The sequence below is a fragment of the Rhynchophorus ferrugineus genome, unplaced genomic scaffold (genome assembly GCF_030347505.1).
Source record: "Rhynchophorus ferrugineus isolate W39M unplaced genomic scaffold, kcgeb_rfMv2 rfM8, whole genome shotgun sequence".
Taxonomy (NCBI): domain Eukaryota; kingdom Metazoa; phylum Arthropoda; class Insecta; order Coleoptera; family Curculionidae; genus Rhynchophorus; species Rhynchophorus ferrugineus.
In genome coordinates, this window is record NW_027472587.1 from 21,015,371 (window position 1) to 21,041,983 (window position 26,613).

The 26,613-nt window shown below is 38.3% G+C and overlaps 6 protein-coding genes across 9 annotated transcripts; 3 read left to right on the forward strand and 3 right to left on the reverse strand.

Moving 5' to 3' along the window:
• Window positions 1-465: 465 nt before the first annotated feature.
• On the reverse strand, window positions 466-10,469 carry LOC143201696 (uncharacterized). Of its 2 annotated transcripts, none has more exons than XM_076412915.1 (16): window positions 10,123-10,469; window positions 9,661-10,074; window positions 9,311-9,607; window positions 9,133-9,250; window positions 8,647-9,080; window positions 8,506-8,597; window positions 5,690-5,983; window positions 5,073-5,316; window positions 4,675-4,719; window positions 4,462-4,626; window positions 4,198-4,402; window positions 3,852-4,138; window positions 2,100-2,295; window positions 1,579-2,037; window positions 1,395-1,521; window positions 466-623 (listed from the first exon to the last, which is right to left on the reverse strand). In XM_076412915.1, exons 1-16 carry the CDS (start codon window positions 10,306-10,308, stop codon window positions 545-547), a joined length of 3,642 nt encoding a protein of 1,213 aa, XP_076269030.1. In that variant the 5' UTR covers window positions 10,309-10,469; the 3' UTR covers window positions 466-544. The 2 variants fall into 2 exon arrangements, with proteins under 2 accessions (XP_076269030.1, XP_076269029.1); XM_076412914.1 differs by having other exon boundaries at window positions 10,120-10,469.
• Window positions 10,470-10,964: 495 nt separating this feature from the next.
• Window positions 10,965-15,672, reverse strand: LOC143201702 (uncharacterized). 2 transcript variants are annotated; one of them, XM_076412924.1, is made up of 11 exons: window positions 15,512-15,672; window positions 13,731-14,057; window positions 13,381-13,659; window positions 13,038-13,316; window positions 12,695-12,973; window positions 12,352-12,630; window positions 12,009-12,287; window positions 11,666-11,944; window positions 11,397-11,600; window positions 11,205-11,323; window positions 10,965-11,077 (listed from the first exon to the last, which is right to left on the reverse strand). In XM_076412924.1, exons 1-10 carry the CDS (start codon window positions 15,570-15,572, stop codon window positions 11,235-11,237), a joined length of 2,355 nt encoding a protein of 784 aa, XP_076269039.1. In that variant the 5' UTR covers window positions 15,573-15,672; the 3' UTR covers window positions 10,965-11,077; window positions 11,205-11,234. The 2 variants fall into 2 exon arrangements, with proteins under 2 accessions (XP_076269039.1, XP_076269041.1); XM_076412926.1 differs by lacking the exon at window positions 11,205-11,323.
• A 2,943-nt stretch (window positions 15,673-18,615) lies between these two features.
• On the forward strand, window positions 18,616-19,371 carry LOC143201761 (peritrophin-1). The gene is made up of 3 exons (XM_076413012.1): window positions 18,616-18,776; window positions 18,969-19,146; window positions 19,203-19,371. Exons 1-3 carry the CDS (start codon window positions 18,710-18,712, stop codon window positions 19,279-19,281), a joined length of 324 nt encoding a protein of 107 aa, XP_076269127.1. The 5' UTR covers window positions 18,616-18,709; the 3' UTR covers window positions 19,282-19,371.
• An 857-nt stretch (window positions 19,372-20,228) lies between these two features.
• Window positions 20,229-22,871, forward strand: TAF1B (TATA box-binding protein-associated factor RNA polymerase I subunit B). The gene is made up of 4 exons (XM_076412927.1): window positions 20,229-20,704; window positions 20,760-20,938; window positions 21,001-21,089; window positions 21,146-22,871. The coding sequence occupies exons 1-4, from the start codon at window positions 20,326-20,328 to the stop codon at window positions 22,818-22,820; spliced, it is 2,322 nt and encodes a 773-aa protein (XP_076269042.1). The 5' UTR covers window positions 20,229-20,325; the 3' UTR covers window positions 22,821-22,871.
• A 614-nt stretch (window positions 22,872-23,485) lies between these two features.
• Syx16 (Syntaxin 16) lies at window positions 23,486-24,852 on the forward strand. Of its 2 annotated transcripts, none has more exons than XM_076412974.1 (4): window positions 23,486-23,663; window positions 23,734-23,903; window positions 23,954-24,169; window positions 24,222-24,852. In XM_076412974.1, exons 1-4 carry the CDS (start codon window positions 23,583-23,585, stop codon window positions 24,685-24,687), a joined length of 933 nt encoding a protein of 310 aa, XP_076269089.1. In that variant the 5' UTR covers window positions 23,486-23,582; the 3' UTR covers window positions 24,688-24,852. The 2 variants fall into 2 exon arrangements, with proteins under 2 accessions (XP_076269089.1, XP_076269090.1); XM_076412975.1 differs by having other exon boundaries at window positions 23,522-23,663; window positions 23,718-23,903.
• An 865-nt stretch (window positions 24,853-25,717) lies between these two features.
• vih (ubiquitin conjugating enzyme vih) lies at window positions 25,718-26,599 on the reverse strand. Its single transcript, XM_076412999.1, has 3 exons — window positions 26,408-26,599; window positions 26,039-26,355; window positions 25,718-25,980 (listed from the first exon to the last, which is right to left on the reverse strand). The coding sequence occupies exons 1-3, from the start codon at window positions 26,512-26,514 to the stop codon at window positions 25,877-25,879; spliced, it is 528 nt and encodes a 175-aa protein (XP_076269114.1). The 5' UTR covers window positions 26,515-26,599; the 3' UTR covers window positions 25,718-25,876.
• Between the last annotated feature and the right edge of the window lie 14 nt (window positions 26,600-26,613).

Below are 26,613 nucleotides of genomic sequence, written 5' to 3' on the forward strand. Positions count from 1 at the left end.
TGCGCACAATAATTTGAATTTGCGACGTTGCCAGTTCTCGCAAATTATACGTATATTTGAAGAAATACGTTGGATTCACAAATTAACCCATAATTTCCCATGAACCTCAAGTTATTTTCAGAGTTTTATCTTAACAATTGGCACCCGTTTTCTTCCAAAGCAGAGAAATGTTGTTTGTTTTAAAGCTAATATAAATAATGTTCTTATCAATAGATTGCCCATGAATCACAGCATACTTGTTTGTTTTTGAATAATATTAATCATCAGTAAACAAAGAGATACAATATCTGATCTGATAATAAATAAATAACTGATATATAATATATATCAGGCTAACAAAGCATGACCAAAAGGTAATACGGGTTAGGTTTTAGGCAAAATGTTGAATTGCTAGTAATTCGGTTGAGCTAAAGACGCAGGAGGAACCGGTTAGGCCGCTGAGTCAATGCTCGATAGCAAATTTTTAATAATAGATAAAGACAACTTTTTTTAATTCGCGTTTATTAATAAAAAATAAAGTACAATACGGAGTAATCTCGTTCATTCAGTTGTTGATGGACAGGTCGAACTGTAGACTCAACAGGGCGTTGTTCGTCTCTTCGGCCGACAGCGACTGGTGAATCCTGCGAAAAAAAAGTGAACGTCAGCTTCATCATCATATACATACCAGTTTGATAATGTAGTTGATCAACAGCAACAATCATTCAACAATTAATCAGGTGGTATACTATAAAGGTAAAAAGTTATGTTCAGCTATATTCTTAGATGTGGTCTTTATTATAATATGGCTTTATTATAACATACTGAAACAACAGGAGGGAGACTGCTCTATAATAAAAGAAACTAAAGCAGGTGTAGGAGGTATATTGGGACGAGCTCTTTACCAACTCTACATATGACAGTGCGATTCTTGCTGTCAGAGACAATGGCGAAGAAACCACACGAACATTATAAGCAAGTGACAATATAAATAATTCGATCCAAACCAATATAATGGACATACGGAATTCAATTATGGGGATGTTCCGCGAAAACTAATAATATAAAGACAGTACAAGTTTTCCAGAACAAAGTTCTGGCAAGTATTGTAGACACACCCAGGTACTACAGGGCTGATTACTTACACCGAGACCGTCAGATATCACCAATCACTCAGGAAATCAAGAGATTTGCCAGGAAGCATCATCTCATGTCAATACCGAGATGTTACAACTCTCGGATAACACCAGAATAGGATACAGACCCAAAAGAATCAAATCATTTGATTGTACTGTAGTGTAGTGCTAATACTAAATTAAACATTATTACTAAGATAGGGTCGATGGGCCTTCCTAGATATATACTTAGATGTAGGTTATTGTAAAGACAAATTGGAGATTAGTTGGCAACCTCACCGTTTGATGTGTGTCTTTAAACTGTGCTCCTCACCAAAGCTGTTGGGGCAGTGCGGACAGTAATACGGCCTAAGACCCGTGTGGTTCTTCTTCAGGTGGTTGTTCAGTTCCTTGAAATCGCCATAACCTGCGGACAAAGCCCATAATTAGCTGAGTTTAGCTCGAGTGAGACGAGGACGCGTACTTTTATCGCATTTTATGCAGGGGAACTTGTTGGACCCGTGGATTTTTTTCTTGTGTTTCCGAAGCACGTCCTTGGACGAGTACATCTTGTTGCAGACGTCGCACTGCACCTTCGGCGGCCTGGAGGCCGTAGCTTGATCCGCCACGGGGCTGGGGTCGCCCAATACCCCTCCCAACTCGGGACCTTGTCCGTCCTCGGCGTACTCGAGCAGGTTGATGCCGCCATTCTGGATCTGCAGCAGAAAATCCAACGGCAACATCGCCGGTTCGGTGCCGGTGACCGTCTCCTGCTGGCGGAGGCTGTTCGCGACCTCGTCCGCTACATTCTTCAGCAGCTTGACGCCCTTCGGGGAGCTGGGCGGACGGGTGCTGTTCAGGTGGATGTTCTTCTCGTGGGCCTTCCGGATGGCCGACGTTCGGAACGTCTGCTCGCAGAAATTGCAAGCGTGCGGTCTGGCTCCTGCGAGAACAAACAAAGAGCATCAAGAAAGGGCCAGAGAAGACGGATGACAATGTAGACACCTGTATGCAAGAGCATGTGCACCTTCAGGCTAGATTTGGTGGTGAAGTTGGCGTTGCACACGTCGCAGGAGACGTTCTTCTGCGAGCCGTCATGGGTCCTCTTGTGGGACTCCAGCGTTGATTTCAGGGTGAACTTCTTCTTGCACTGGGAGCATTCGAACGGTCTTTCCCCGGTGTGGGTGCGTAGATGCCTCACCTGATTAGAAAAATACTTGAAATTTGTTCGCTTTTAAGATGTTCGTAAATATCGTCTTTGTTATTATCGGAATTTTAAGTGCATTTTTATCTACTTCCACGTGCGTCACTCTGTCCTCCAAAAATTCTATAAAACTCGTACGTAATGATCCAACAACAATTCCAACGTCAAAAATGTAGTTTTTCTTAGATATTAAAAATGATTATCATTATTTCAACTTGAAATCGATGTTGCCGGACCTGTCAACTTTTCGGAAGATCTATCTGTTCTGCCCCCAATCTGTACGAATAAAACAGTCAATGCACGTCATCAACACCGTTGAACGTATTGCCAACTTCAATTTGTAAAAACGTAAAATCCCTTTTAAATTCGGAGCATTTTTCTTTCTCATTTTCATAGATAACTTTGTTTTAGTTAAAAAGAGACATAATGAAGTCTGATGCGTCTGAACATGTAACCAAAGCGGTCTAATAGAATTTGATTTGTGTTGGTACTGGTCGACACCGTTGTCATATATTAATGTAAATATAATAGAACAACTCTAACCTACAAACTATTGTGGCTGCTTAATTAACTGTAATAACCTAACTGTGTAAAAACCTTCAGTAAATATGCATTAGATGTGCTGTAATGTCTAATAAATTATATTTTATAAGTTATATTAGTATTTTGTTGTCAATGTCAAAATAAAGTAAAAGTTAAATTTGATGTGGCAACGTTGCCTTATAAAATTTGATGACATGCATTGGCTGTTATTTTGAAAGGACAATCAAATTTTATGACGTCATAACGTCGCAATGTTGCCGTCGTTTGCCGGTTTGTAACTTCCCATTATTATTGCTGTTTCGAAGAATCTTGTAGATATTTGACAACAGTGTCGACCCGTACTAACACAAATTGAATTTTTAGGACTGATTCGGTTACGTGTTAGAACTCACCAGGCAGTATTTGTCTCATCTTAACTGGGGTAAAATATTATGTCATCTATGTCATCTATGACGTGCATTGGTTGTTTTATTGGAAAGACTATATGTTCCTAGGGGACTGCCTAGTAGCCTAGCATTTTAATTAGTCATCAAGGATATGAAGTTTTCGGTTCAGAAGCACTTAAGATAATAGAAAGGTGGGAACGCTCTGAATGTCAAGCGGTGAGATAGTCACAACATGCCCCATTGTCGAGGAGGAGTTATGGACAGGACATTGTGATGGAATTCATTGTGATGGGTGTTGAAATGTTCAATCACTTAAAAGCAAGCTGTCATCGAATAAAAATAAACTATGAAATGGAGCAAGAGATATTACATAGAAAATAAATAGAAAGTAAAGTGGTTGAGATATTTGATGAGAATTAATCGCAGAGGAATTACAGAGATAAAAATAATAGAGGATGAAATAATAATAAAAAAGACTTTTTCAATTCAAATAATGTAGAAAATGGGCGATACTCCTTCATGGAGTTATAAGACACTGATTGTGCAAGGTTAACTAGTTAATGTTGTTCTATGCGCAAAGGAACAAAAAAAAAACTAGAGATAGTAAGACAAATCGATACCAACCAAATCGGACCGCTTCTTGAAGTCCTTGAAGCAATATTTACACACATTGTCGGTAGCCAAAAGCACCTCGTCTTGTTTGTGCAGCGGCATGTACGGTCCGAGGTCGTACTTGACCGTTTCCGGTTGGTCCGATACGGCGGCGGCCGCAATTTCGGTGACAGCCGGTGCCTGAGTGATGGACGGCGCGGAGCAAGCGTGTCCTTGAAACACCGCCATGTCCGAGAACATCTTGTGACAGTTGACGCAGAAGACCTGAGCGTTCAACAGATCCACGCCGGCTTTTCCGTCTAAACGACGACAGAGATATGAGATAACATCCAATGAAGAACTTCGCCGTATCACTCACCGTCCTCGGCTATGATATTTATCGGCATGCTGTTCAGGCACATCTCCACGTCACTCAGAGGCTCGGCGACCTCTTTGTGCTGCTCGTAGCCGACGCTATTGATGACGACGTTCGGATCCACCATGGTGGGCTGCTCCTTGGCCGGTCCCACGTCGAACAAGACCGAAGCCTCCTGAGTCGCCGAGTCGAAGAGCAATGTGTCGCTCTGCAAAAGGTCCCAAAAGGTCTCCCACTGATATTAAAACAGTTTACTTGAGGACTCACCGGCAAGGCATTGTTATTTACCGTCGATTCGTTGAGCAATGGGTTGATACTCACGTAAACCAACGGATAATCTGGATTCAAATCCAGCTGGCCTTGCTCTCCGTTCGTGACCGTCAGAACCACCGGATCGGCTGTCATCGGCTCACCGACTTCGGTCGTAGCAACCTAAAACGTCAAATTTGAACTCGATTTCGAACAAAAATCAACACTCACCATTTCTTGTGATGTTTCCGGGCGACTCCCCGTGGATTTCTCGACCTTCAAACACCAAGTAACGAGAATTACAGTCTATCCCAAGTAGCAGTGAACTTACGGCATCAAGACGTATAATGTATTGAACATTGCAGTTTGTAAACTCGTTTTAATAGCAGACTATATTTTCCTTCTCATTTTATTCAAGTAAAAATGAGATACAATGCTGTCTAATTGGTTCGAAGATGTAACCGAATTAGTAAGCAAAAGAAAAAAAACCTTAGTGATAAGGCAAAACAGGCAGACGTTGTTTGTGTTGTTCAAACGCTAAATGCGGCAACATTGCAACGCGATGACGTGAGTTTACTGTTACTTTGGGCGGACTATGGGTTAGATTTGATTCTCAGACATAGACCTACCTCATCGTTCTGTGATTCGTCGGAGTTGTGAAAGTACCTAATATGGGCGCGAAGTGACAATGTCGTTTTAAAAGTTCCCTTGCAATATTGACAACAGTATAGTTTGAGGGTGTTGTGAACCGTCATGTGACGCTTCAGCATCGAAGATGTGACGAAATTCTTGCCGCATACTTGACAGGAATAGTTTCTGATATTTTTGTGATAATTCACGTGTTCCGTCAGCCGGTACTTCGTTATAAATGTCCTAGAACCGAGATGTGTATATAGGAAGCGCGCTAGCACCGATATATACCGATCATAGACTCTCGGGAATAGTCGGTTTTTTTGATGGGCATAGTCTAATTTACTTGTTTCTGTTTATATTTAACTTTCCTGTGGTTTAAGAAGAACTGCTATGATTGGAAACAAATATATATAAATGCCTGTTAATGGTAAAAACGTATCAAACCTGTATAAATTAAAATTCTCGAAAATTAGACTCCGCCCAGTGACAACCGATCATAACCGAATGCTACAGATCGGCACAAATCGACATTACAACTAATTTATATTATATATGTTATAAAATAGCTAGAAAATTTGAACATTTTTTTTTGGAATGTAGAAAAAAAACCTACTTGGTGCACAGTGGGCATTTGTGTTTTTTCTCTCCGGTGTGGTACATCATGTGTTTTTTCAAATTGATGAGTCGAGAAAAGCGTGCGTTACACGTTTTGCATTGGTACGGATTTTCTGTTGGACAAAACATTCGATCGTGGACGGTTTCTTGAACGAATGCTTCTATGATGTTCTCAGTGCTTTTGATTTCATGTTGGTGAACGCTCTTATGCTGTTGGCTCTCGGCCAATGACCCAAAAACCTTGTCGCACAACACACACATGTAACTAATATAGTTTTTCTCATCATGGGGCCTGAACAAAAGGAAATGCGATAAAATTCCATAGATGCTGCAGCGTTATCAGTGTTCTTATAACTTATAATAAGCTTACAATTAGTTTTTCATTTCCAAATGGTTTAAAGTTTAATTTTTTAGTTGCTCTATATTCCACAAATATGCCCACAACTTGGATTGTATAATACTACAGAATGTAGAATAATAGAAAAAAAAGGATAATTTGCTCAGCAACATTAATGTACTTATCGATAAAATATAAAAAATGAGCATAAAAAATTACTAAAAACATTAATAAGTTAAATGGCAGTCTTTCACTTCAAGACAGTTTAAAAGAATTCTAAGGAATTCCCCATATATACATACAACTTGTAGAAACTGGCAACACTGAGATACACTTCTTGTTTGTGAAGGCATCTAGAATCCTTCCATTAAAACAGCCAATACACGTTGTCAACAACGTCGAAGGTATTGCTAAGTTCAGTTCATAAAAACGTAAAATCCCTTTTAAACTCTGAGCATTTTTCTTTCTCATTTTCCTAATTAGCATTGTTTTAGTTAAAAAGAGACAGAACGAAATCTGATGCCTCCGAATATGCAACCAAATCGGTCTATACAATTCGATTAGTGTTGGTACTGATTGACACCATTGACATATGTTAATATAAATATAATAAACCAGCTCTAACCTACAAACTATTATGCTTGTTCAATTAACTGCAGTTTAAACCTTTCAATAAATATGTAATATACTTTTAAGCCAGTCTAGTACTATTTTAAAATTTGTGTCAGCGGCAACGTTGCTTTATAAATTTTGATGAAGCGCATTGGATATTTTATTGGAAGGACTACAGCCTATGCAATAAAACAGTGAATTCACGTCAACTAAATGTCTGAGGTCAAAACGACGTTATGTTATCGCATTTGACATTGAGTGCCAGTTCATTATGGTTTTGACATAAAATTCTAATATAAATAAAATAATGGAAAGAAATTGTTATCAAATTTTAACATTATAGTGCATCCGAATAACAATAAACGGTAATTTGAAATTTATCGAAACTTGTTTATAACATGTAATTACGAGGGTCATGTTTTATATTTCGGGAATGGGAAAAAAACAAATAGTTAAGTAGCGAATATATTTTTATTGCTTTTCAAAGTACTCGCCACTATGATCGATTCACTTTTGCATACGCTTAAACCAATTTTCAAAGTATTTATTCCATTCTGAAACACGATTTTTGGACGCTTCACAATAGCTTCTTCGGGCGACGAAAATCGTTGACCACGCAGTTTCACGGATGACAACAAAAAGAAGTCATTGGGTGCCAAATCAGGGCTGTACGGCGGATAACCCATCAATTCGATGTTTTGAGTGCTTAAATAGTCTCTTGTTTGAGCCGATGTGTGAGAGCTCTCATTGTCATGATGAAGAAGAATCCGTCATATCTTGTTTGTTTTCCTTATTTCATAGAAGACTTCTGGCAAACAAATGGTTGTGTACCAATCAGAATTTACTGTTCTACGATCCTCTAGAGGCACTGTTGCAATATGACCAGTTTTCCTGAAGAAACAGGCCACCATTTCCTTTGAAGTGCTTCGTGCGTGAACAGCTTTTGTTGGATTTGGTTCATCTTGGAACACCCATACAGTCGACTGCTGCTTACTTTCGGACTCATACGAATATATCCATGATTCGTCACCTGTCACGATTTTATAAACGTCCTTCGAAGCACCGCGATTGAATTTCTTAAGCATTTCTTTGCACCAATCGACACGAGTCTTTTTTTGAGCGATTGTCAAATTGTGTGGAATCCAACGCGAACATAACTTTCGCACAGCTAAGTGTTCATGTAAAATCGCATATATGCTGGTGGAACTAAGGCTTGGCGATGCCACAATCTCACAGTAGGTAACATGACGATCTTGCTTAATCATTTCGCACACAGCATCGATGTTTTCTGGCACAACAGCCGATTTTGGACGACCTTCGCGAAACTCGTTGGACAGCGAACTACGACCACGACTGAATTTACTAAAACAGCGATACACGGTGGTTTTTCATGGAGCTTCATCGCCAACAGTCAAATTAAGTTGATTGATGCACTATTGTTGTGATAATCCACATCGAATATCGTAAAAAATCATCGCACGAAAATGCTCACGATTCAGTTCCATTTTATTTCAAATAGCGTCCGAGCGACAAAATGTTCTGAGTACGTATATCGTCAAAAATGTCAAACTTTACGATGGAACCGTCAGATGGACTCACATGACAACAGTGTCGCCAATTCCCGAAATATAAAAAGTGACCTTCGTATTATCACTAATGTTTCGAAGAATTTTGCAAAAGTTTGACAACCAGGCGAATTTTGTGGGCTAATTATTTTTAGCTAGATTAAAAAGAAAAAGAAACTATCTGATTTCAAGATGAATTTACTATACATTCGACGTCCTGACGACGTGTTCACTGTTATTTTGAGTAGATTATAGTTTTTATTCATGTGTATGCGACACAGTTTTATAGAGGAAACTCACTTGATTTGTTCATTCGTGTCACGGTTATTGTGGGTCTTCTTGTGGTTCATTAAGGTGGATTTCAGCGAGAAGGCCTGGTTGCATTCGGTGCACTGGAAGATGGCACCGTCAAAAGTTATCCGGAAATGTTCGCCGACTTACCTTGAAAGGTTTTTCCCGAGTGTGGGTCCGTAAATGCCGGATCAGATCCGAGGGTTTCTTGAAACGACTAGAGCAGTAATTGCAGAAGTACCATCGGACGTCGCCCACCTTCCTCTGCCTTACCAGGTACCTCCTGACGCCGTCGTCCACTTCGCTCTCGGCGAGATGAACCCAGCTATCACCGGGGATGTTCTGGACGGGACTCAGAGGCACTTTCTTCTTGATTTTGGTCATGGCGTTGTTGAGCATCTTCAGGTCGTCCGTTACTCGATCGATGACGTTCTCCTGTCCCCCTTTGTTCAGGTGAACCTTGGTGACGTGACCGTTGAGCGTAGCGACCTTCTTGAAGATACAGTCGCATTGGTTGCATTTGTACATTTTCTGGTTGCCTTTGGGTGCGGTGTGAGTCTTCTCAATGTGAGCCCTGAAATTACCTGGGGAAAGAAATCTGATACCGCCTGACGAAGGGAAATGGTTTTTCCTCACCTTTTTGGGTGAACTTGGCCGGGCACAATGTACAAGAATAGGGTTTTACCCCGGTATGACTGCCCAAGTGTATAAGCAAAGTACCGTTTTGGGCAAAAGACTTATTGCACACATTACACTATAACAACAAACGAGCTTTTAAGATTAACTGGAGACTCACCGTTGAATACATTCTTACGACATAAGGTTTCTCTCCTGTATGAATTCTCTCATGCCTTTCCAATAGACAACCCTTAGGGAACATCTTCCCGCAATATTTACACTTATGGCTGGTGACCCTCGACCTGCCTTTACGTTTCCTCGACTTTTTCCCCTTCAAAATATTCTTTTTGACCTCCACATGCCGAGCAACATGTTGCTTGTGCTTCTCCATATCAGAGAAATCCAGTTTACAGTACGGACACACTAACGCATCCGACGGGTTCCTCAAAACCCTCGTAACCGCATGTATTTCCATATGTTTCAACAATTCATCCTACAAGGAAACATCAACATCACCCGGACTTAAGTCTGCTAAATAGCACTTACCTCATTTTGAAACTCCGCCTGGCATTCTTCACACGCGAAAACCTCCTCGACCTGGTGCACGATCATGTGAGACTTCAAGCTGGCCTTCCTCTGGAACTTGATGTTACAAATCGGGCAGATGTTGGTGTGACCGGGATGATGCAGGATCGAGTGGACCTTTAGGTTATTCTCAGCGTTAAAACCCACAGCGCACTTGGTACAGTTAAATTTCTTTTCCGCCTTGTGCCACTTCAAGTGTTTACGAAACAGCGAAATATTATTAAACTGTTCCTTACACTTTATACAGGAGTATGTGTTCGGACTAAGAGGTTTCTCCATTTCGATACAAGTTGTTCGATAAGAGCTAATCGTTTGGAGCTGTTGTGTCGGTGTTTCGTCATTCTTTAGTTGGTGTTCGTTAGATTGTTGGCCGTTCTGAAATTGCCGACTTAAAAATAATGTATGTTTTACTTCAGCTACTACCTGTGATTCGCAAAGCACCAGTTGATAATTTCCGTCGTCCAGCTGATGAATTATATAGTTCTGTAGCAACATCGAGTTCCCGTCATTATTTAAATCAACTTCCATGGGTAAAACGTTCGTGTTTTCCAAAACCTGGTAATTTTCGAAGGAAACGTTCCGACTTTCCAACACACTCGAAGCAATCATGGTTTTGCGCCAAAAAAATACAATAAAAATTTATATAGAGAATAGCAGAACAGTATTCAAAACTTTTTTATTTATTTACATTTCTATTTATTGTATAAAAAAACTTTAATAAACATTTGTATAATGAAAACATGTCAAACTGACAGCGACAAAATGACATTGATTTAACTCTTCTTCTTTAGATCAGTTTATTTAAATAACTGACAACAAAATTTTAACGATACTTTTTATGAGTTTTTTAATTAAAAAATAGGTATATTAAAATATTTGATATAAATATCTGCATCCCAAAAATTGAGCTTTATATTGTATTGTATGTTAGGCAACTCTCCAGACAATATTTTATTTTTCGATAGTTTTCACAGAGGTAATGGTAAAATCGTTCCACAAAATATTCCTCTGTGTTTTGTGAATCTTTCAATGGTATTTTTCAACTAGTATAAGTATTTGTAGGTAATAATAGAGTTACATTTGTTGTTTAGAGTTTTTAGGATGAAACAATCAAATAAAATGTTATATATAACTTTTTCAAACAGTTTAGTACCATTCGTTTTAAATTTGGTTTTTCTTTTTTTTTTGTCTAATTTATTTTTATTACGTTGTACGTTTCAATACCTCACTACAATACAGTAATTATGAGGAAAATAAAACAAATGTTATAATGCTCGTCATTTAATCTAGTTACAAAGGTAATAACAATTCACTACATTGTGACTAAAGTACTATTCTGTAATTATCGAGACTTGAAGGCAGCGTGGTTGTTTTTAACCTAAAAAAGTAAATTCCTGTTATTGTCGGTATTAATTCAGTAACCCTGGTAGTTGTGAATGAGAGAAATTTGTGGTTGAGGTTTAAAATATGGTAAAGCTATTTACAGCAGATGGAACACCACTTACGAAATAAAAATATTGAATGTATTTTGCCTTTTACTGATTCTTAGGCTGGGAAAACCAACTAGTTAAGGCGTTCCAACTTTGCAAAGCTTTACTCATGCCCTCCAGACTGAATGGTAGTCCTGTAACGATTATTGCTCAATACTAGTTATCGCAATCACTGTTCTTGTTTGTTAATTTGAAAGAACAACTTACTAGTACTAACGGTGGTACCGCTGACTCCAGTACATCCGGCATCTTCGGGATAATCACAAACATTCTTCACCGGATTGAAGTGTTGATTGGGTTGACAATCATGCTGATAGGCCCTTCCATTGGAACATTGACAGAACTTGGTGCAGTCGGCCAGAGGAATATAGACGGGGTACTGGCCGTCTTCAGCTGGACACTGGCTGCTTACTAGATGAAGGAAGGTGAAGATAATACGATTCGTGCAAACCTCATCGCGATATTGAAAGTCTTACATTCGCCACAGGAGTCTTCTTTTGGCGATTGCGAGCTGCTTGGTGCTGGAGCTTCGCTGGAACTTGAAGGAGCGGGCGTCGGAACGGTGGTACCGCTAACACCTGAACAGTTGGCATTTTCTGGGTAGTCGCAGACGTTCAGTACTGGATTGAAATGTAGATTGGCCGGGCAATTGTGTTGGTAAGCTACTCCATTGGAGCATTGACAGAACTTGGTGCAGTCGGCTAGAGGAATGTATACGGAGTCTGGACCATCAACAGCTGGACACTGGCTGCTTACTAGATACAGGAAGGTGGAGATAATATGTCTCATTGAACGCTTACGGTTATAATAACGTCTTACATCCATAACAAGAGTCTCCATCTGGCGATTGGGAGCTGCTAGGTGCTGGGGCGCTGGTGGTACTTGATGGAGAGGGTGTTGGGACGGTAGTACCGCTGGCACCTGAACAGTTGGCATTTTCTGGATAATCGCAGACGTTCAGTACTGGATTGAAATGTAGATTGGCCGGGCAATTGTGTTGGTAAGCTACTCCGTTGGAGCATTGACAGAACTTGGTGCAGTCGGCTAGAGGAATGTATACGGAGTCTGGACCATCAACAGCTGGACACTGGCTGCTTACTAGATGAAGGAAGGTGGAGATAATAGGTCTCATTTAAAGCTCACGGTTATAATAACGTCTTACATCCATAACAAGAGTCCCCATCTGGCGATTGGGAGCTGCTAGTTGCTGGTGCACTGGTGGTACTTGATGGAGAGGGTGCTGGGACGGTAGTGCCGCTGGCACCTGAACAGTTGGCATTTTCTGGATAGTCGCAGACGTTCAGTACTGGATTGAAATGTAGATTGGCCGGGCAATTGTGTTGGTAGGCTACTCCGTTGGAGCATTGACAGAACTTGGTGCAGTCGGCTAGAGGAATGTATACGGAGTCTGGACCATCAACAGCTGGACACTGGCTGCTTACTAGATGAAGGAAGGTGGAGATAATATGTCTCATTTAAAGCTCACGGTTATAATAACGTCTTACATCCATAACAAGAGTCCCCATCTGGCGATTGGGAGCTGCTAGGTGCTGGTGCACTGGTGGTACTTGATGGAGAGGGTGCTGGGACGGTAGTGCCGCTGGCACCTGAACAGTTGGCATTTTCTGGATAGTCGCAGACGTTCAGTACTGGATTGAAATGTAGATTGGCCGGGCAATTGTGTTGGTAGGCTACTCCGTTGGAGCATTGACAGAACTTGGTGCAGTCGGCTAGAGGAATGTATACGGAGTTTGGACCATCAACAGCTGGACACTGGCTGCTTACTAGATGAAGGAAGGTGGAGATAATATGTCTCATTTAAAGCTCACGGTTATAATAACGTCTTACATCCATAACAAGAGTCCCCATCTGGCGATTGGGAGCTGCTAGTTGCTGGTGCGCTGGTGGTACTTGATGGAGAGGGTGCTGGGACGGTAGTACCGCTGGCACCTGAACAGTTGGCATTTTCTGGATAGTCGCAGACGTTCAGTACTGGATTGAAATGTAGATTGGCCGGGCAATTGTGTTGGTAAGCTACTCCGTTGGAGCATTGACAGAACTTGGTGCAGTCGGCTAGAGGAATGTATACGGATTCTGGACCATCAACAGCTGGACACTGGCTGCTTACTAGATGAAGGAAGGTGGAGATAATATGTCTCATTTAAAGCTCACGGTTATAATAACGTCTTACATCCATAACAAGAGTCCCCATCTGGCGATTGGGAGCTGCTAGCTGCTGGTGCGCTGGTGGTACTTGATGGAGAGGGTGCTGGAACGGTAGTACCGCTGGCACCTGAACAGTTGGCATTTTCTGGATAGTCGCAGACGTTCAGTACTGGATTGAAATGTAGATTGGCCGGGCAGTTGTGCTGGTAGGCTACTCCGTTGGAGCATTGACAGAACTTGCTGCAGTCGTCCAGGGGAATGTAGACGGGATGTTGGCCGTCAACAGCTGGACACTGACTGCTCACTGGATCGATAAAATGGAACACAAGAGAATGTACACGACCCTCAATGCGATAATAATATCGGAACACTCACAGGCATCACAAGAGTCTCCTCGGTCCGGTGAGGTGCTGGGCGTCGGAGCTTGTGTGGTACTGGCAGACGGAGTCGAAGGCGAAGGACTCGGCTTCTCCGTGCCGGGACACTGAGGCTCGGAGTCGCAGGGACAGGGCGGCTCTTCCTCTCGACATTGCGACACGCAATTCGTATTCTCCGGATAATCGCACACCTCTAATTTGGCATTGAAGTACAGACCAGACGGGCATGTCTTCTGATAAGCTTGTCCGTTCGCCCCGTACCAAAATTTCGTGCAATCGGGGTCCGGGAAATAGATAACGCCGTTATAGTCCGGACAATCGCCTTCTGAAACATTTTAACAGAACAGGTTGCGATTGTGATGCAATGGCGAAGGCGCGTAGTTTTATATTCATAACAACGTCGATAATCCATCAATTATCGATTACTTCCTGTTATTGTCATTATATTTAAGAAATCTATCCGTACAGTAATAACACGAAAACAAATTAAACGATTAGGAGTGATTTGAATATTTGTTGATAAAATGGCGAAGGAATATATCTCGTCCTTATCTTCTTCACAACAGGTTTTCCAATAATAAATCGTTATATCATGATTATCTGTAATAATTATGTTGTTGTTTTTTAGTAATGGGATTATAATTCTGAGACAATTAGCGGATGCTGAAACAAAACAATTACCATGAAGCGGCGCGATCGATAACAATAAATTTTAATCTATAAGTTGAATCGATAATTTAGAACAAATTGATACTATTAACTATTATTTAACGCCCGATATCGGTTTATGTTCTTAGAAAACGCGTTTAAGATCGTTTTAGGTCTATTAATCCCTTTTCAATTTATCGTATAGGAGGCTGACGGGTTTAAATAAATAAATAAATAAAATAATTTATCGTATAGGTACGAACGGAATCGTTTTTCTTTTATTTTGTATTTAATTTAACTATCTGACACTTTTTTGTTTAAAATGTCAGTTAGACTTAGGTTTTGGACAACCCTCGGTCAAGGTTTTATTTTTTTTCTGGGCCATATAAAGTTTTGCCCGACAACTTTCATCTCTCTTTACCGTAAGACTTCTATTAACGCGCCTGTAATTTTACTTCTTTCTATTTTGTTGGTCAAACCAATTTTTCTTTTGTATAAATCAGATTTTTACGAATATTTTCCTTTAACACTTGATATCAAATACAGTCAGATTAGGTTAAAAGTCGTTATAATATAACTTTTATTTTACTCTTAGTTTAAAACCTTTAGTATTGAATTTATCTTAATATTTTAATAATTATTATTCGTATTTCTTACTATTCTATTGGTAAGAAAATAACTTCAATTTTGTATTATTATTAGAAAAACCTTATTTGTTATAGAATGCTTTCCTTTGACGTTTGATGTCAAACTCCGTATGTCATTATATTATTTACTATTAAACTACGACACTTTAATGTTGCCGGTTTTCTCTGTGGTTTATTTATTTTTTATATTTTTGAAAGAAATCAATTTTAGTTTTGTGTTTATTAATTTTTTAATTAAAACGATAATTGGCGTCGAATTATTATAATAGAAACGACAGGATAACTTCGATTTTGTTCGTATAAAACTTTTTTTATTAGTTTTTTTCTTTAGATATTTGACACAATTTATAAAATTTTGTTGTGTTTTATTATTAAGCTGGTACAAAAAACTGTTTTATATGATGCTAGTATGTTATAAATCGGTATAACAAAAAAAAACTACTTAAGGCTTGCTACGATTCGGACAAACGACAAAAAAACTTACGGGATGATTCTCCAATGGCAAGGCCTAAAAAGACCAACGCTGAAAGCAATAGCAAACCCATTGTTGTTCCTCCTCTGGTCCACTAATGGATACACTACGCAGAACACTTGACGGTTGCTACAGATCGAGGTAATTTATATGCGCAAGGGGCTCACGAGAAAAATAATAGTTAATCCACAGCCACCTATTTGCCACAAGATAATATTCCGCGAAAGCCCAACCTAATCCCGTTGGATTACTAGGTCCCTACATGTTTTGTTGTTCGAAATCTCGTAGAAAAAACGGTAGACTTTTCGTTAAGCCATTGATTAACTTCTAATTGGAGTGATTTATGCAGTAAATGTACGGGTATCGCTTAAAACAGTGACTGAAGACTGTGATGATCATATTATTTTATTTGCGATGAAATGGTGACCACGCAGGTCTTTTAAATTTTTCTCTGTATAATAAAAACAAACATCAGACAACTTCTCATGTTCTTTTTTTATTCTTAATTTGTATGTATTAACAACGAAGAAAACCAACGCATAAGAATATGTAAGTGGATTAAGTCCGGAAGCCGACAAAGATTACTCGCCGTGGAAAGCAAGATGGATATTTAAAAGATCAATTATTAAAGTACTGCCTATTAGAAATGATCGTGCAATTGATTAAAAATATGTGGTTAGCTTTTTATAACGTTTATATACTAAATTATTATTTTATTTTATTAGTATATACCAGTGGGTAGTTGAAATGCATTCTAGGAAGTGTTGTGTGCTCGGATGCACAGATAGTGAAGAAATGTATCATCGTTTTCCGTTAAAAAATTAGCCGGCGATCTTTACGACTACTGGGATTATATTTTTTCGAAAGAAAAGTTAGAGTCTTGCATGAAAGGGCATTCTCAACACTTAAAGTTATTTCGGCTGTAGTTGCAGAGGATAGTGTCTTCAGACTATTCCTGTATCTGATTTATACTGTTCTAGAAAAAGTACAAGTAGCATCATCAAAACCTACAGATTATATCATTTGACGGATGCCCGTTTCCTCAAACAGAATCAGCTAATTACCTCGGCATCCATCTCGATGGTAGATTAAATGATGTTTCCGTCACGTTAGACAAAAAGCAGAGCAGATTAGACTCAAAATCAAGCAACTGTATTGGTTAGTCGGAAGATACTCGTAACCTGACCTAAAGAGATTAGTTCGTCCATCGATCGATGGACGAACCCTTATCAGTCAATCATAAAGCCAATTTGGGCCTATGGGGTGTAAATATAGGGTTGCACCGAGATATCAAACCAACTAGTAGTCCAACGTACCCAAAACAATGTTTTACGATTAATTACTAGTACCTATCGCTAAATAATCAACGAAAAGCTGCACGATGACCTCGAAATCAAGTAGATGTACAAAGTAATCCAAGATTTCGCCTTAAAACATAAAATCATATCGCAATAATTAGACGTCTTTGAACAACATAACCTACAATTATGAGAATTTTCCATCTGACACCACATCTTTCGACGATTTGATGACTGTGCTTTACCAATTTTTCTGACTAAATATTCAGAATTACAAAAAACTTAATAAACTTTATGCTAACATATAACTAATTTAAAATATAGCCCCTTAAATTTCCTCGTTTATTTGATCGTTACAAGTTCAATTCGATTGAAGAGAATGTGGTAGATCCTTCGTATAGCCCGTCCGATAAAACAGCCGATGTATGTCGCGAAAATTCATGACATCAATATGTCGCACAACATATTTGTTTACAACGTTTTTCAGCATATAGAATTTTGCAGACATTTGACAACGTGTCCCACCAGTTCAAATCCAAATATACCCCTTCCAATAAAACAATCAATGCATGTCATCAAAATTATAAGCAAAATTAAATATAATGCAACGTTGCCGCACCAAATTTAAGTTTTCTTTTTTTTGACGCATTTATTTTCGTTGTTTTATTATAAATATTAGAATAATGCTAATTAGTACAATGAGAGTTTAAAGGGGATTTTACGTTTTTATAAACTGAAATTGGCGATGCGGTCGACGGTGTTGATGACGTGCGTTGGCTATTTTATTGGACGGACTATGTGAAGGGTATAACCACATTTTCATAAGTACTTTTAGCTGTAAACAATGCACTAAGTAATAAAAGAATAAATACACTTTTTGTATAAAAGTCATCTTAAATTAAAAAGAATCTAGTGCTATTAACTAATTAATTATATCATTGGTAATACGTATAAGAATTATATTAAATAATGTAAACTCTTAAATTCCTTTTTATTTCATCAACAGAAAACTTGTACTAGCCCTTTAACAATTGTTTTGTTGTTAGCCTTATAGAGATTATTCTAAATAAGACTTGACAAATAGATATAACCCTATTTTCTTCTTCTTGCCTCTATGAAATTAGCATTAAAAATGCACAAAAATAAAATGGATTATTCTAAAACGTCTTCCACTCGACAAAAATCATGACTAACACTCTGCAAACAAAACCTAATTACCAATAATAAAACTTTAGTCCTGTGACATGTCGAATGCACCTTAAATAAAAATATGTTTAATTATAAATATCGATAGATGCATCGTGCATAATTAATACCAGTAAATTACATTAAATCTCCATTTTTACATTATAATATTTACGGCAATCATTACTGTCGTAAACAAAATTGTAATCCTACCTAACGATGCATGTTATTGATTTATCTAAGTCTATATTTCGCAAGAGAAGACAAAAATATATCGGATATATTATATCGCAAATATAAATCTCTATAAAAAATTATCTAATAGGACAAAACAATTTTTTTAATGTTTTTTGTCAATTGTTTGAGTTGTTAACTTTTGTTAAATTGCCTGGACTTTGATCTGTCACCAGTGACAGCCCTTAGTTAAATATTAAGACAGGTGTCTTTCACCGTCATGTCAGCGTATCGTTCATGGCCCACTGCGAGATATGTATCGAAGTTCCCAAAGAATTAGCTGTAATAAAAGTTCAAGTGTTTCCGATTATGACGTTACTCACACGCTTCATAATATTATTGTTGTTTTTCCCTTATTCCGAGATTTGTTGCGAAACGTCAATCAATCTTAGAAAGATTAAGTCAATCTTTGCGAAACTGTCCCTATATAAACCGAAATGAGGAACGGTGGTTCATCATCAGTCTTCCACACATCCATCTGTTCACAGCCATAATGTACGCTATTCAAATAAGTTTGGCCCTGGTGGTGTGCCTGGCTAGCACCTACGCCTTTAGAGCACGTAAGTTTTTAAATTTCCCTATTTTCTCGTGTTTTATTCTTGATAGCCCACAAGAATTAGTGTAGATGACGCTTTAGTCGGCTGTCGATTGTAAGGTATCAAAAGTATTAAATAAAATACATATATTATAAAAAATCTAACATAACAAGCCTTAGACTATCTACTTTACATCGCATAACGTCATCTTTTTAGCCTTGTGTCCAGAAGACAACAGTATTGAAGTGTACTACCCCTCCAATGACTGCTCCAAATTCTGGCAATGCTCCAATGGTTTCCCCGTGTTGCAAGGCTGTCCGGAAGATACTCTCTTTAACTCTGACCTGAACGTCTGCGATTACCCCGAGAACGTGGTTTGTCCCAGTCCAAAACCGTAAGTTTGTCTGCATATTTTATCTTCCTCAAGATAACAATATTATAATCATTTAGACCAACCACCACAAGACGCCCTAAACCAACAAGACGTCCAAAACCAACCTTACCCACCAGAAGACCCAGACCACAATAGACGTTGTAACAATCCGACTGTATTTCCTCTATAACGATCGTCAGACTCACCTTAATCAATATTTTTAAATAAACGACAGTATGCATTAAATATTCCTTTTATTTTTATCCAAAGTTATCAACAGTGCACCAATTTTTTGGAAATATTCTTTTCATTACATAACTTAATAACTAGAGGTGGTATAAGTATTATTATACTACCATTCGATTAAACTTAAAAGTTTCTATAATACCCATAATTTTCATTAATATATCATTATTTGAAGAGAAATTACGACAAAAAAAATGAAAATAATTTTAAAAAATCCCAAATTTTCAGGACTGTCAAAATATATACATCTTTGGGTAAAAGAAACGAAAATCAACAATTAAATTGTTTGACATAAATATTTATGAATGTATAATTTAAAAACTAAAGGTTGTATACGAATTATTATACTACCATTCGATGCTGCATGAAATTATTTATAATCCCTGTAATTTTCATTAACATGTCATTATTTAAAAGGAAATGGGAACAAAAAACTTGAAAATGGTAAAAAATCGCAAATTTCACGACTTTCTGACGGAAAAAGTGCCACTCAAATAAAAATATGTAATTTGTGGTGAAAAAATCGAAAATTTATATAAAAATGTTTTAGAATTCAAAATTTCTGACATAAACTGAAACCCATTCATATTTCATCAAAACTAAAGGTAACACAAAAATTATTATAGAATCATTTGGTTCATCGTAAAATGTTTTGTAATTCCTGGAATTTTTACTAACATGTGATTATTTTAACCAAAGTTACGATAAAAAAATAGATGAAAATCACAAATTTCCATGTCTATAAACGCAAACAAAAACGATAGTTACCTTTATCAGCTTTAAAGAAAACAAAAACTTGAATTTAATTCCGGATAAAATTCCCAGCTTTCATTGGCCCGTTTGGTTTAGATTTTGAAGTGACCATGAGTTGTTTATTGAGGTTATGTCTATCTGTCATGATAAAAAGTAGTAAAGGTGGATGGTCAATCGTCAATTATTGCAGTTCTGTTTGAAATGGACGATGAAAATGGACTCTGTACGGAATGCGAGGTGTGTGGAGGAACCGATTTCTACAAGGAATCAGGCCATTACTACTGTAACGAATGTCAGACCCAATCGCAGAAAATAAGGGAACACGTATTCGAACGGGAAGACCACACCATCAATAAGAAGTCTACCAGAAAGATTCGTAAAGAGAAAGATAAACACGAGCATAAATTAACCAGCTGGGAGTGCTACAATATTATCTTGAAGGGCTTAACGGATGAATTGATCCTGTTGGGTGCCAAATCGGAATTAAAAGTTGTCGTGAAGTGTTTATGGATGAAGTACCTGCATAAATGCGAGGTTTTCAGCATTAAAAGTAACAAACCTCCAAAGTTCTCAATTTTAGGTAAGAAATATGTTATTTTAATAAGGGTTTTGAAGTATTATAATTGGTTTTGTAGGTTCCAAAAGAGATATTGATATACTTTTCAACCGAAAACCTGCCAAGAGGAAAAGATGCCCTAGCGTTACATCGTCGGTATCCAATCTGAGCATAAAACGACAAATATCATCGAAAAAACGAGCTCTTATTCATAGTCATTATGAAGAAATTTCTTTGTCGCAGCAGTCACTAACTCAGGTGGGTTTTTCGTTTTTAAAATATATACATATGGTGTAGAGTTAAGTGGTGGTTTATTTTAGAATTCCTCACTAGTGGGTGAGACTTTGTCCAGTATACCTAGTGATTCAGAAAAATCGGACACCTCGTCTAAAAGGATTATGTATAACAAGTAATGAAGCCATCAAATTGTTTTGACACTGTCTTAACAAATTTTTTTGTTTTCAGGTTCAGTAAAAAGGAAATGACGAAATTAATGTCGAAAAATCATCAGAAAGCCCACTCTATGGATACAATGGGCACACTGACCTGTCACAAGTTACTCAGGAAGGATTTCACGAATAAATTCAAAAAGGGCCCCACCGTTCTCACCATATGTACGTTATATTGTCTCCTTTATCTGGGGCTGTTGATCATCGAGGACTCCATTCAGCTGAACGATATAATCAGGTTTATCAAGGAGGGTCACCTGAGCTACGGGAATTTCCGACATTTTTTCGACGAGAACCTCAAGGACGAGTTTCTGGTGCTCCCCGCGGTGCCCCAAAACGTTTTCTGCAACCAGTACTTTCGGTTGAAAGCCGCGCGAATGGTGAAGTTCCTGGACGTGACTCGATACGTCCGCAGACCCGATTTGGTGGTCTTGTGCCGGAGGTACTGCGAAGAACTGAACTTGCCCGCCGCCGTACGGATCAGCGTGGAACGGATAATTGAGAAATCTAAGCCATTGAAGACCTTGGGTAAGACCCAGAAGGAACTGCCGAACTACGAAGGTAGGGTGCTGGGGATTATAGTGGTAGTTTTAAAATTGTTTTACGGTCTGGACGGTGTGACGGAGAAAAGGTTGTCTGCGTACGCTCGCGAGGTGAACGGGGCTGTGCCCGACGCGAACATGTTCGACTTTGAACAGTGGTTGATGTACATCCGCTGCAGGGAGATGGTGGTTCAGAAATATCACCTGATCTCTGGTCTGGACAGGCGCGATAACGTCGACGGACGGCTCTACATGAATTACATCCACAACCAGCGCATCTCGTTCAAAACCAACACCAAGTCCTTGCCGAACGAGCTGAAGGACTACCACCAGATCCTGTCCATGGTCAGAGGCGGCTGTGACGCGGAAGAAAAGTTTCCTGCCACCCTGACCCCGTTTTCTGTCTACGCCGATGTCATACTAAGACAACGCTCGTTACCGTGCCAGGATCTTTTACAAAGGAAGTTTACCGACGATTCCCTGGACTTCCTCCTGAAACCCAACAACTATCTATCGCTGCTCGACGTCCGCAGGGTTAAAAATGGCGGCGCTAACGACAACGTCATCACCGAGGAAATGCTCCATCACCACCTGGCCACGTTCTACGCTTGGAAGACCGGCAATCGCACCGTCACCGTTAAACTAAACGACGACGATGGCCCGGACCAAAACCTCCAGGAGTATCTGGACTTATTCCGCAAGGACGAGGTACGCACCATCGACGCCAAAGTCCTGCTGGATAACTGGCAAAAAGGCCACGAAAAACAGTTCAAATTGAACCGGATATTGTTACAGACTTTATCCGAAAGCGACAAGATCGCAAGACCTCGGGGGAAGGCGTCGGAACGCTATACAGAACACTTCAATCCGTACGAGCGTTACTGGCTGAACGTGGACGCCAATCCGACGAAATCGTATTACTCCAAAAGACAGGCCGATTGTCTGATAGGCAAAATGCCCCTGTCGTTAAGAACGATCTTCTTGGAGTGCGCCAGGATCGCCGAGCAAACGGTGAACGAGTTTTACACGGAACTCCTCTTGACCGAGTTATGTCTAGTCTATCCAGTAAATTTATGGGACAAGAAACAAAATAACACTCATACGGCGGCGCTGAAAGACGTGTTAAAAAGTTGCTACCATAGATGGTAAAAAAATACGCTTAATATTGTGATTACTGTACATTTTTTATACGAAATAAAATCTATTCTTGTTTAAATGACTCTTATTCAAGGATACATCAACCCTAAGTAAACAAAACTGAATTATATAACTGGTAATGATGGAAACAAAAATCCGTTTACAGATTTTCATTCGTTTAGCTTTCAATTACTGATTAAAGAAAGCGAATATATTTGTCAATAAAAAGACCGTAAAAGTTACAAGTGACATTTAAATTTGTGCGCATTTGCGGATCGTATTTATTAATTAAAATTATGCATTAATTTTTATATATTTAGTAGTAGATAGATTCTGCAGTATATATCTCATGTCATTTAAAATAAAAGGGATGATTATTTCAATCCTCTCGTCAGTTGCGCACGTCATTTAAACATAATAACGAGATATTTGATGATTTTAAATGACAATGATCGAATTCTACGCGTACGGATGACGTCATTTGCAAATATCATTGATTTGGCCAAACTGGACATTCTTATAAGTTCGTATTTAAATATTTACACTTCAAACTTCGATTGTAGGCCAAATTAACTGAAAATGATAAAATATGTTTTTAATTCTTTTGCATTTCTAGTTTTCCGTGTACTAAAGAACGGAAAAAGTAAAGAAGAAGCTTGTATATTGACAAATCGATGTAAACACTGTCAACGTCAGATATGACGTTAAACATAAACATCTTTATGTAGTTTAATGGGGGTTTTATCGTAATTTATAAGTTTCAAAGTTGTGATAATGGCGTTACGGAGTCTAACGGACGTTTTCTTCCTCATGAGGAACAATGCCATCCGCAGCAGGCAAATATACCCCGATCAGGTACTACGATTACCACTGCCTCCTACGATTTTATTAATTAATCCGATATACAAGACGGTGATTTTATCAGGATACCTCGGAGAGGATGCATCTGGTATCGCTGAACGACATGGAGGACGGCTACGCCGACAGGAACGATAACAGGATGCCGCCGGTTTGGATTGATTACCTAGAGAAAGCTCAAATGCTCCTGCCCAGACTTAAAGGGAAGATAAACGAGTTAAAATCATTGCATTCGAGGTAACGTAGAAGGTTTTTGTGTGGTGGGTCAGTGTAGAACTGTGTTGTAGACACTTGCATCGGTCTACGTTCGACGACACCCCGGAGGATGAAATCGACATTGACTTGTGCACGCAGGAAATAACGAGGATGTTTAACGAGGTGCACAGGCTCTTGCAAATCATCAAGAGTCACTCGAATGAGAACGGACTGAAAGAACAGAGACTGACAGTGAATGTGTATCGATCCCTGGCGTCAGCTCTTCAAGAATTATCACAAAATTTCAGGTAAACGTACCAAACATTGACGAAACTTTATTTTTTAAGAGATTTTTTTTAGATCGACACAAAACAGTTATCTGAAACAAATCCAATCAAGGGAGGATAGGTCCAAGCAGTATTTCGATCAAACAATTGAAATCGACCTGTTGAACAACGAGTCAGAGGAGATCGACAACTATTTCGTTAACTCCCAGCGAATGTCACAACAGCAGCTCCTCATGCTGGAAGAGGAGAATACTCGGTTTGCTCAAGAGAGAGAAAAGGAAGTCAACGCTATAGTGAAATCCATTGTCGATCTGAACGACATTTTCAAAGACCTGTCTCACATGGTGGCGGAACAAGGCACCGTTTTGGACCGGATAGATTACAATATCGAGCAGACATCGATTCAGGTGTACGAGGGATTCAAGCAACTGCAGAAGGCCGACGCGTACCAGAGGAAAAATCGAAAGATGTGTGCCATAGTCATATTGGCTTCGGTTACGATACTGTTGTTTTTCATATTGATTATAGTTAAATCCTAGTTTATGCTGTGATTCTTTTTTTAATATAATTTATGTAACATTCCCCTTGTGCGAAAAAAACTTAATATAACAAAATTATTATCGAAATAAGGACTTACTTGCCTATATAGTTTATAACAGACCAGATTTTAACTTAAGAGCAGATTAAAATACATACAATGCAAAGTGTTTTATTTCAGTAGGTACTAAAAAACAATGGAAAAAGAACACTGTCAAAACTGTTTACAAAAAATGGCATGACATCGGCGCGATTTTAGTTTAAAAGTAAATTGGTACACCTTTTCTAAATAAAACTACGCAAAAACTCAATTATGTGGTATGTGGTAACTATAAAAAATAACTTATTTTAACATTTAGAGTATAACATTTTGTTCAAACATCATAAAAGTGTGTGATTAAAGGTTCTGAAAAAAAATATGCGTACTTACGCATCGAATGGATGGTTTCTTGTCATAATTTTTCGTTATATTTAAACTGCTACATATACTTCTATTTCACATAATTAAATTCTTTATTTACTTCCGTAATAATATACATTAAACAGAGCTATACATTCGTTGCGTTCGGATATACTAGTGACAACTGTGAATTTCAAATGATAGCATAAATGAGCTGTCTAATAGCTTTATAACTAATGTGAAGGCATTTTTTCTCTAGTGATAATTAAATGTTATATATATAATTATAGAAAAATTATTCACGATTGTCAAATGTCTATAACAAATGTAAGAAAACAGCAACAGATAAAATATATAGAAGTTTTTCTTGTCAAATTATTATTGAGTTTGAAATTGAATGTCTGTTTAGGGGAATAAATAATGGGTTATATATGTCTAACTGAATATATTTTATATTAAATTGTCAAATTTCCGTTAAAAAACCATCATAAAAAGTTGTTAATTAAAAAAATAAATTTACTTGGCATATAATTTATAACAGACCATATTTTAACAATAAATTACACACAACTGCACAATTTTTAGTTTATTTGTACCTAGAAAATAGAATATTAAAAAAAAAAAACGAATACTGTGTTGCGTACTTATAAAATGTAATCATTGAAAAAAAAAATACAATATATCAGTCATAGCTTACTAGACTTAACAATTTATCATTAAAAATAAAATCACAATTCAGTAAATAAAAGGTTCTCATTAACACAAAATTAAATAAGCACTAAAAAATTGCTCTACACCTCTTTGTACATGTCCATAACGTATTTGTGATAGTCATCTTTCTTGCTCCATGTCTCCGCCGCTAGGGCATTCAGGGGACTATCAATATTTGGTTCTCCTAAGAAAGGACATCATTTAAAACAGGTAAATTAGCACAATATGCCGACGCCACCTACCTAGCAAGGCTTGTATTGATAACAAAATTGTCCTAACATCATACAGAGCCGACCACTTGTCTTTCAATATATCCAGACAAATATTTCCATTGGTGTCAACATTTGGGTGAAAACAAGGCGTGATGAATTTAACTAAAGGAGCGGTGTACGGGTACGAGTTGGGAAACTGAAAGCTAAGCTTGAATTTTAAAGTCTCGTATACTGAGTCCTTAGGGCCCATTATCGTTCCTATCCAGCGGAAGAGGTTCTCCCCTTCGGGGAAGGCCGAGATGCTCTTGTCCGGGGACATCATTAAAGTCATCAGTTCCTTGTGCAGTCTGCGAAATACCAGTGTTTAAAAGAAAAAAACTAGGGTTATAAATAATGTACCTTTTTGTCACTGCGTGGCTGTCGCTTTGTGGCCTTTTGGATATGTCGTTTTCTTTCACTATGCCGGTGGTTTGTTGTTCCAAAAAAGGGTTAATATTTTGTGCCATTGTGCTGATTAAATTTCTCGTAACTTGCGGTCTCTTTGCGATTGATTGATAATCGAAAGTCCGTTACAAAAGTCTCCTAAATGACAAATGACGGATGCT

What these genes read in the sequence shown, in the direction of transcription:
- LOC143201696 (XM_076412914.1), bottom strand. Translation starts at nt 10,308, where the DNA reads ATGATTGCTTCGAGTGTGTTGGAAAGTCGGAACGTTTCCTTCGAAAAT. An exon ending in CAGGAGAGAAACCTTATGTC is followed by an intron (nt 9,251 to 9,310) that starts GTAAGAATGTAT and finishes TTGTTGTTATAG; the next exon opens with TGTAATGTGTGCAATAAGTC. An exon ending in CGGAAACATCACAAGAAATG is followed by an intron (nt 4,627 to 4,674) that starts GTGAGTGTTGAT and finishes TTGACGTTTTAG; the next exon opens with GTTGCTACGACCGAAGTCGG.
- LOC143201702 (XM_076412924.1), bottom strand. Translation starts at nt 15,572, where the DNA reads ATGGGTTTGCTATTGCTTTCAGCGTTGGTCTTTTTAGGCCTTGCCATT. An exon ending in TGGAGACTCTTGTTATGGAT is followed by an intron (nt 11,945 to 12,008) that starts GTAAGACGTTAT and finishes TCCTGTATCTAG; the next exon opens with TAAGCAGCCAGTGTCCAGCT. An exon ending in CGGTACCACCGTTAGTACTA is followed by an intron (nt 11,324 to 11,396) that starts GTAAGTTGTTCT and finishes TAATCGTTACAG; the next exon opens with GACTACCATTCAGTCTGGAG.
- LOC143201761 (XM_076413012.1), top strand. Translation starts at nt 18,710, where the DNA reads ATGTACGCTATTCAAATAAGTTTGGCCCTGGTGGTGTGCCTGGCTAGC. An exon ending in CACCTACGCCTTTAGAGCAC is followed by an intron (nt 18,777 to 18,968) that starts GTAAGTTTTTAA and finishes TCATCTTTTTAG; the next exon opens with CCTTGTGTCCAGAAGACAAC. An exon ending in GTTTGTCCCAGTCCAAAACC is followed by an intron (nt 19,147 to 19,202) that starts GTAAGTTTGTCT and finishes ATAATCATTTAG; the next exon opens with ACCAACCACCACAAGACGCC.
- TAF1B (XM_076412927.1), top strand. Translation starts at nt 20,326, where the DNA reads ATGGACGATGAAAATGGACTCTGTACGGAATGCGAGGTGTGTGGAGGA. An exon ending in TCCAAAGTTCTCAATTTTAG is followed by an intron (nt 20,705 to 20,759) that starts GTAAGAAATATG and finishes TTGGTTTTGTAG; the next exon opens with GTTCCAAAAGAGATATTGAT. An exon ending in AAAAGGATTATGTATAACAA is followed by an intron (nt 21,090 to 21,145) that starts GTAATGAAGCCA and finishes TTTTGTTTTCAG; the next exon opens with GTTCAGTAAAAAGGAAATGA.
- Syx16 (XM_076412974.1), top strand. Translation starts at nt 23,583, where the DNA reads ATGGCGTTACGGAGTCTAACGGACGTTTTCTTCCTCATGAGGAACAAT. An exon ending in GGCAAATATACCCCGATCAG is followed by an intron (nt 23,664 to 23,733) that starts GTACTACGATTA and finishes TGATTTTATCAG; the next exon opens with GATACCTCGGAGAGGATGCA. An exon ending in GAATTATCACAAAATTTCAG is followed by an intron (nt 24,170 to 24,221) that starts GTAAACGTACCA and finishes GATTTTTTTTAG; the next exon opens with ATCGACACAAAACAGTTATC.
- vih (XM_076412999.1), bottom strand. Translation starts at nt 26,514, where the DNA reads ATGGCACAAAATATTAACCCTTTTTTGGAACAACAAACCACCGGCATA. An exon ending in AGCCACGCAGTGACAAAAAG is followed by an intron (nt 26,356 to 26,407) that starts GTACATTATTTA and finishes GGTATTTCGCAG; the next exon opens with ACTGCACAAGGAACTGATGA. An exon ending in ATCAATACAAGCCTTGCTAG is followed by an intron (nt 25,981 to 26,038) that starts GTAGGTGGCGTC and finishes GTCCTTTCTTAG; the next exon opens with GAGAACCAAATATTGATAGT.